This window comes from Phodopus roborovskii, unplaced genomic scaffold (genome assembly GCF_943737965.1).
Source record: "Phodopus roborovskii unplaced genomic scaffold, PHOROB, whole genome shotgun sequence".
In the NCBI taxonomy this organism is placed as follows: domain Eukaryota; kingdom Metazoa; phylum Chordata; class Mammalia; order Rodentia; family Cricetidae; genus Phodopus; species Phodopus roborovskii.
In genome coordinates, this window is record NW_026126645.1 from 9,457,331 (window position 1) to 9,466,076 (window position 8,746).

An 8,746-nucleotide genomic window follows, 5' to 3' on the forward strand; every position below is an offset into this window, starting at 1 on the left:
ACTGTATCTATTGATTCTTCATCTTAGAACAAATAGTCAGACTAACACATCTGTCCCCTTGGCTTTCTCTAAAATTCCCACTGTGAATGTGGTCTGAGTTTGGTTGAACTCAGCTTTCCTCCAACTCCAGTCTTTAATAGTTACCATGTTTCTTTACGGTCATTTGTTGGGAATTCAACTCTGACACCTGGAACTTCTAAGTTCCCCTAGGCACAAAACTGTGGTTGTCTTCATTTGTCTTCATTTAGAAGCCATGTACCATGGGGAATCTGTCCACTGTCTTTTAGCTTTCAAGCTCAAGCAAGCTGGGCACCCAGAGAGTGTTACCACCACCAACCACCCATCACTCAACAGACTTGGTCATCAGAGTTCTACATTCTGAGCCACAGTGGCAAAGCCCAAGGAGACTGTACACAACACACCTGTTTTCTTCAAGGTCAAGCATGCAGTCTCAATCAGCCTAGACCGCCTGATTTCTAGCTAAGCAAATTACGGGCATGCTTCATGCAGATTCAGTCTCTCAAATGCACGCTGAAGACGGTCAGCTCAGATGTTCCTCAAGAGTGAGCAAGGACGTAGAGCTTCACTCCATCCTCCTCAGCCTGCCTCCTCTCTATTCATCACACAGAGCATACATTCACTGTATTCTTTTAGGACCCAGATTAGGTTGGTGGGGCCATCACAGGAAGGTATATGAGGATCACAACTTTCTAATAAACTGGGCAACCAGATCCATAATTCTTGAGGAGCAAGGGAAGCTCAAGAAGCCAAAGTCAAGGGTGTTAAGCACTCCATGGAAACCATCCTCCATATGATGCCACGTCACAGGCACCCCCAGGTCTTCCAACCTCTTCTTGTATAAGAGTGAGTGGTCACGGAGAAGGTCATATTCACAGCTCACAATGCATGTTTCTGGGAGCTGAGACACTATCTCATCTTCCGCAATGAGGGGTGAGCATATTGAGTTCAGTGCTAAAGTTATCTCCCGGTAAGCATCTTCATTCACAGGCCCTGGGGGTATGCATTGGTAGCCTCGTTTCTTAAATCTCTCTGGGATGTTTTCGGAGCCCAACCACTTTCTGTATTTCTCCCAGACTTCTGGAGGCAAATGGGCACCATTCTTGACAGTACTTTTCCAGGAAGTCCTCAGATCTAGGTGACAACAGCAACAGTAAAAGGCCAGATTCCAAGACAGCAGTGGAATGTTGGCATTCTGCTGATAAGAAGGGCCCCGAAAATCTATGCTTTGTAGTGAGGAGTAGATCAGAATCTGAGCCCGGATCCGGGGAAAGTCTGCTTTGTTCAGAAATGTTTGACAAATCACAGTGGCTGCATTCCCTCCTATGCTGTCACCACAGACGACGATCCGAGCTGGATCCACTCCATACACATGCAACGATTTCAGAAACTGGGTAGTGGCTGCCACACAGTCATTTTTCATCACTGGGTACTTGTACTTGGGAGACTTTCTGTATCTAAAGAGGAATCAAGGACCATAGATTATGCTCAATGCTCAGCCAGACCCAAAGGACCCTTCTTTAACATCTCAAATCCCTTTTTGAAGCCAGAAGAGGAAATAGGCCAGGACCCAAAACACACACTAGACATAAAGCCTTCACACCTGCCACTTAGGCTCAGAGGAGGCCATTGGCATGCTGCTTGAGAATGAGCGTGATGCCGTTCAAATGTTCCAGTGGTCGTGCAGGGCACTGCTGGCTTTAGGCAGAGGAGATGCTGTTTGTCTGCCATGGTCAGGGCTGTTAGACCTAACAAACTCTTCCAACCAAAATCACAGTCTCATCCCCATTCTCACCAGCCTCCAGAGAACAGGGTTAAATGATGCCTTTATCCACTGTCCCTCTCTCCTCCATTCCTTGTTTGTCCTTCCCCCATTCTCCTTTCCATCTGCTTCAGGTTTAAACTTCAGACCCTGTCACTACTAATCTGGGTTGTCTGCTTCTGTGCTCCCATTAACCCCTTTCTCACCCAACTGCCAGGACAACGGAGCCACAGTCCTTGGACAAACGTAAGCATATGTTGTGGTGGGTTCCTGGAAAACAAAATCAAATAACACATGTAATTGGAAATTTTCCTTCCATTCTCCTCTTGTAAATAGAGTGCCCAAGTTAACTGAGCAGGTCATAAAATAGCCTGTGACTGTTGAGCAAATTATCCTTCCAACTTCTCACTGTTTTGCTTCTATGAACTGCAAGGACAACATTCTCGAAGATGCCCATGACCCGATGCATTCCAACACTTATCAAAAACATCCAAAAGTGAATAGATTACAGTGGCTCAGTCTGTGAGAGTTGTATTCTCATATCAATTTAGGAAAAGGCTAGACCATTGTGTTATATACCACCAAAGTGATCTGTGCCTACTAATTGCCCTGGTTTTTCTTGGTTGTAACAGTAGACTGTCTACCAGATATTTATTTTACTTTTACTTATGTGTATGTGTAGTATACACATGTGTGAAGGTGTCCATGGAGAACAGAATAAGGAGCTAGATCCCTAAGAACTAGAGCTACAGGCAGTTGTATGATGCCCCAGATGAGTACTAGTAACCAAACTTGGGTCCTCTGGAAGAGCAGAAAGTGCTCTTAACTACTGAGCTATCTCTCCAGCTCCCATAAAATGACCTTTTTTTTTTTTTTCAAATCCATTTAGCAGGGTGAGGGGGCTTGAAGAAGCCAGAAGAAAGGCTTTCTTACTCAAGCTCCCCAGGATGGTCCCACCACCATGGAAGAAGACGATGCCAGGCCTAAGGGTGGAGGAGGATTCCTTGGGCTGATACAGTTTCACAGGGATTGTCCCAAAGCGAAGATCTGTGACCACAACATCAGGGTCTCTCTTGAGTGGCTTCAGATCATGCAGAAAACTGGCAAACTGGGGTGCATAACACAGTCCCAGCTTCTCAAAAATCATCCCCTGTCAGAGAGAGAAGAGGCAATTGGTTGAGAAGGATTACGTATCAGTCGCGTTGCATGGAGCCTGGAGTCTGTCAGATGTATCTACCCTCCCCAGGTGCCAAGAAGGATCTTGGGAAATATTGATCAGATTGTCCCACAGGCCTCCTGCATTTCCTCCCTCTCTGAGCATCCTCATGAGACACCTGCAGTTAAAGCCACACCTACCCAGGCCCATGGGGCTTCATCACCAGACTGACTTCTCTCAACCATCTTTTCATAGACTCTTTGCATGCCAGACATGACAACCCAGGCTTCTGGCCAACCCTCGAGGCTCCTGCTCTACCTGGGATCTGGACATGGTCTTCTCTCTAGGGAGGACAGCCCAGGTCTCCCAAATATTTATTGCTATGAATGTGATATTTCTGGTGTGAGAGAGGAATTATTTGTAAAATCTTTCCATGGTATCTACTGAAATACTTTTGGAAAACGTGATATAAAAGGTTTTTCTCTTAAGGAAAGTTAAGAATGAGGGAGAAGCCAGGCGGTGGTGGCACACACCTGTGAACCCAGCACTAGGGAGGCAGAGGCAGGTTGATCTCTGTGAGTTCGAAGCCAGCCTGGCCTACAGAGTGAGTTTCAGGATAGCCAGGACTGTTACACAGAGGGGGGCAGGTGGAAGGCTTATGTGTTTGTCTTGGGGTCAGTGATATCAATGCTGGTGGTATCACAAGGAGCTTCTTCAGGCTATTGTGTTATCTTTGAGATCTGGCTGAAAGGTTTTCAAAATTAGTATAAATATTAATAACTAAATAACAACATTCTTCTATATCTATAAACCAGTGTCTCGCTCGGCCATCATCAGAGAAGCTTCCTCCTATGGGAGATGGGCATAAATACAACTAGAAAACTTGCAGAAAGAGATCTTGGAGCACTGTGTTCTGAGTGGGATGTCTCCATAGAAAGCCTCCCGAGGGCTCAGGAGGAAGAGGAGGCAGAGAGATTGTACGAGCCAGTGGGGATAGATGATACCAAGGAAAGCATGCAGAACAGGTTGACGCACAAACAAACTCACACAGGCCTGGCAGCATGCACAGAGCCTACACAGGTCCAAGCTAGATAGGGTCCAAGTGCTAAGAGGGGAAGTAGACATAATTATGCCTCCATCCCTAACCAAGAAGCTATCTCCAACTGGCAACCACTCAAAATGGAAAAATGAGTTTTCTCCAATGGAGTCTCAATGGTTATAGAAACCACACTTAAAGGCAGTTCCATACCCACAAGTAGATGAGCAACACAAAATAAACTCAACGATGTTTTTGGAGATTTTTGTCTCCTAATGCCTTGTTTTTTATTTTTTATTTTTAAAAAACCTTGTTTGTCTTTTGATTATCTATTATGGTTTTCCAATTTTATGTTTTTATGGTGTGTGTGTGTGTGTGTGTGTGTGTGTGTGTGTGTGTGTGTACATGTACACTTCGGTATGTTTCTCCTTTTTTTTTAATCCCCCTTCTCGTTTTCCTTTTTCTTTCTTCTTCTCTCTCTCTTCCTTCCTTTCTTTCTTCTTTCTTTTTCTTTTTTGTTGATGTTTTTCAGGATAGGGTTGCTCAGTGCAGCCTTAGCTGTCCTGGAACTCACTCTGTAGATGGGGCTGGCCTCTAACTTAGAGATCCACCTGCCTCTGCCTCCTGAGTGCTGGGATTTAAGGCGTGCACCACCACTGCCCAGCATCCCTCTGTTTTTCTATTTGCTTTGTTTTATTCTGGCTTGTTTGTTCTCCATTGTTTGTTCTTAAAGAAAAAGAGAAAGGAGGTATGGAGTGAAATGGGTGGGGAAATAGGGTGAATCTTAGAGGAGATGAGGGAGAGGAAACTGTGATCAGAATGTGAAAAAAAATTATTTTCAAATAAATAAATTAGTGAGCACTCCCTGAGTCTTTCCAGTAGTTTCTAGTCCTAAATCTTAACACTTTGGGCTTTGATTAAAGCCTGTGGACTCACCTCAGAACATTTTTTTTTCTTTTTGGTGTGTGTATAGTGTGTTGGGTGTTTACAGAATATGTACTTATTAATGTAGGTGTGTGGATGAGGAGGTCAGAGGCCAACATCAGGTGTCTGTCCTCCATTGTGTCATGTTTATTTATCCAATGATTTATTATTTTAGTACATTTATTTATTTGTGGGTATGTGTGGGTATGCACGAGCCACAGTACATGTGCAGAGATCAGAGAACAACTTGGCAGAGTTCATCCTCTCCTTTAACCATATGGGGCCCAGGGACAGAACTCAGACCATCAGTCTTGGTGACAAATGACATTAGTCACTGCCCATCTCACAGACCTGTGAGACAGAGTCCCTGATTGAACCTAAAATTTATCTCATCGATGAGCTTCAAGGGTTCACTTGTCTCTGTGCTTCCGTCAGGCACAGACTTAAGCCATCTCGATCAGCTCTACACTTGACTTCTCATGGTCTGAACTCAAGTTCTCGTGATTGAGCAGTAGGCACTTTACAGACGCCACTATCTTTCCAGCACCATGAAACATTCTTTAAAACACATAATAAACATGTGAAAGCCATCCAGGAAGGCAGTTTCTTATGCATACAGCTATCAGACAAATAATGGGCACACCGTACCGATGCACACCCATGAACAAAACAACCATGGATGACTACCATCTGATAGCATATGTTTCAAATGGAGCAGACCACCACTGTAGCACATGAAATAATCTTTCAGTCAAAGCATTTGTGATTGCTCTTATGGGAGAGTTACAGTTCTGCGCTAGGGACTGTGTTCTGCTGACCTTCACGTTCTCCACCCCCAATGGCAGGGGACACTACAATCGGAGGTTAGGAGTGAAATAGTGTATAATTTGTATCCTATTCATTAACGCTATGGGCCTCTTGCATTCTGACCCTTGAGTAAGTAAGCAGGTGTCTTCCACTCTGCCTTGTTATGCTTTCCTCCTGGCCCTGGCCCCTATATGAACCTATTTGTACCTAGAGTCCTGTTGAGCTTGGTTAACACTGGCTAGCCCCTGCCCTCTTCTACCATGGACTGCAAGCTCCCTGGAGGCAGACTCTGCCTTTTTTTTTTTTTGTACTTTTCCCTGAGCTTAGATCCTGGGCCAGAACACACTGAGATTACATAACACATCATTACAGAAAGACTCAATAGTAACTGTGTGATGTGTAAGGAGGGCTTACCCCAGCCTGGGTGTTGCAATACACACTCTGGATAGCTCAACTCTGGAGTCCCCGAGAAATGGCAGCAATAGGAGCTGTTACAATTCCCTGTTTAGCACACAAGAGAAGCTGAATCGTGGTAACTAGGAACCTGGACTGTTGACAAAAAAATAAATCTGGAACATTTCACTTGACACGATGATCTCTAGTTCCATCGTTTTTCCTAAAAAACGTGAGTGTGTGCGCACACACGTGCGCACGTGCGCCCCCTACCTCTTTCTCTTAATGGTTGAGTAAAATTCTATTGTGTCTGGGCATGGTGAGTCACACCTTTAATCCTAAGAGGCAGACACAGGCAGATGGCTCTTGATTTTAAGGCAAGCCTGGTCTATATAGTGAGACCTCGTCTCATTTTGTTCTTCATTGTGTATTTCCTGTTGTGTATTTTCTTCATCCATCTGTTGATGGATGTCGTTTCCTGGCTATTGTGAATAGAGCAGCAATGAACATGGATGCACAAATGTCTGTGTGGTAGGATATGGGATCCTTGGGGTGTTACAGTGAGGTGACCCAGATCCAGAAGGACAAAGGCCACATTCTCTTTCATATCTGGATTCTACCTTATCATTTTTATGTATGTGTGTAAAAGTGGTTGTGAGTGTCACCATGAGCTATTAAATGGGAAGGAGGTCATAAGAAAGGGGAAAGGGGGGGGGTTAAAACCGGAGACAAAGCATCAGGACCCATGGGATAGGAAGGTGGAGAGAAGGTTGCTGGAGGAGGAAGGGTACCAAAGAAAGCCAGTTGGGGGGAGGATCTACAAAAACAAATTTTGCTTGAAAATGCTGTTACCAAACCCAATACTTTGTATAATAATTGTTTTTAAAAAATAAGTATTTTTATCATTTTTTTTTTTTTTTGAGACAGAGTTTCTCTTTGTATCCTGGCTGTCCTGGCACTCAAACTCACAGAGATTCATCTTCTTCTATCTGCCAAGTGCTGTGATCAAAGGCATGTGCCACCACACCTGGACTTAAAAATAGCTTTTAAAAATGCAATGGAAGATTTGTTATGTTCTATGGAACTCAGCAGTTTAGAGCAATGGCTTCTCTTCCAGAGGACCCAGGTTCAATTCCTAGCACATATGTGGTAACTCACAGCCATCTGTAACTCTAGTCCTAGGGGATCCTGTAGCCTCTTCTTGCCTCTGCAGGTACTACACACATGATACACAGACATTCATGTAGGCAAAACATCCATACCCATAACACACAAAAAATTTTAATGTTTTTCAAGAGGTGTGTTCTATGAATGCTCATGTCTTGAGCTAATTTGGTAATTTGCTTTCTGTTATTTTAATTTTGTTGTTTGCTGACTCTAGCTAGCAGATCTGTAATCATTGGAGCCCAAAAATCCATCCCTATCTTCAAAGCTTCCCTAAGTACCAAGGGCTAACAAGGAATGGAAATGGCTTTTTCCTCTGTGTTAACTGGGTACCAGAGTTATCACATTCCTTGTTCCTCAGAGGCCCATGTGGAAAAGGCCCCAGGGTGATGCTATTTATAGGTGGTAGAACTTTTGGGAAGGCTTAGGGTGAGGTCCTTAGGTCACTGGGGATATAGGCCACTGGAGGGAAGGTAGAGAATAAGATCAAAGTCTAAGCCAGCAGTCATCGCTCACTTGAGAAGCAGAGGCAGGTGGATCCTTGAGTTCGAGGCCAACCTGGTCTACAGAGCCAGTCCCATGACAGCCAAGGACACACTGAGTAAACCAGTCTCCAAAAACAAAAGCAACCCCACCTCCAGAAAACAGAACAAAGCTTAGTGACACACCCACACTCTGAAATACACTAGGAAGCCCACTCCTTTGTGTGGTAAACACAAAATGAATTTAAAGGAAAAGGCATCGTGGAACCTCGACCCTTCTTCCTCTTCTGTTCTTTGGGACATGAGTAGGTTTCCTCAGCCATATGCTCCTATTGGGATATACTCCCCTTCCACAGGCCCAACAAGCCAATATCATAAGTTACAACCTCAAAAAGACATGAGCCTAAACAACCCTTCTTGCTTTGTAAATTCCTTGTCTTGGGTATTTTGTTACAGCAATGGGAAGTTGACTGAGGCATCGAGAAAGCAAACACTCTTTGAATTGTGTGCCGTATTGAAGCATCCGGCATCTGATTTTTTCCTCCCTTCTGTCCTCAGACAAAGGAGACAAGCAAAGCGTGAACTCACCCATGTCAATGTCAGATGTAAAAGGCAACTGAGGATTCGCAGCCTCACGGGGTGAGTGATGCCTTTGGGGATGTGTTCAGTCCAAAAGTGCATACAGATCACCCACAGCAGAACTCCCAGTGAGAATGCAGCAACAGCAGCTACCAGGAATGTCAGGGCTAGAATCACCATGCTGCTTCTACTCCAGAGGAGGCCAAGTGGCATCTGTGCCTGCCACAGCCCATGGAAGACAGTGTAGGCCAGCAGGCCTCTTATATTTCACCAGGCTCGCTCTGCCCTCCTCTCTGCTTCCGGTAAACACCTGCCCAGCCCAGACAAGGAGTCACTGACACAGAGGAGGGTGTGGTTCTAGACCAGGGCCCATGCAGAGGAGAAAGTGGATCCAATAGATTCGTTCATCTGGAAAGAGATCTCAA

General features: G+C 44.7%; 1 protein-coding gene across 1 annotated transcript; it reads right to left on the reverse strand.

Moving 5' to 3' along the window:
* Positions 1–513: 513 nt before the first annotated feature.
* On the reverse strand, positions 514–8,501 carry Aadacl3 (arylacetamide deacetylase like 3). The gene is made up of 4 exons (XM_051173700.1): positions 8,331–8,501; positions 2,714–2,930; positions 1,987–2,050; positions 514–1,475 (listed from the first exon to the last, which is right to left on the reverse strand). Exons 1-4 carry the CDS (start codon positions 8,499–8,501, stop codon positions 701–703), a joined length of 1,227 nt encoding a protein of 408 aa, XP_051029657.1. The 3' UTR covers positions 514–700.
* Positions 8,502–8,746: the final 245 nt, after the last annotated feature.

Excerpts from the sequence above, each read along its gene's own strand:
- Aadacl3 (XM_051173700.1), bottom strand. The coding sequence starts at position 8,501 with ATGGTGATTCTAGCCCTGACATTCCTGGTAGCTGCTGTTGCTGCATTC. Across the intron at positions 2,931-8,330 it reads TACATCTGACATTGACATGG|GGGATGATTTTTGAGAAGCT; the intron begins GTGAGTTCACGC and ends TCTCTCTGACAG. Across the intron at positions 1,476-1,986 it reads TCCGTTGTCCTGGCAGTTGG|ATACAGAAAGTCTCCCAAGT; the intron begins GTGAGAAAGGGG and ends ATTCCTCTTTAG.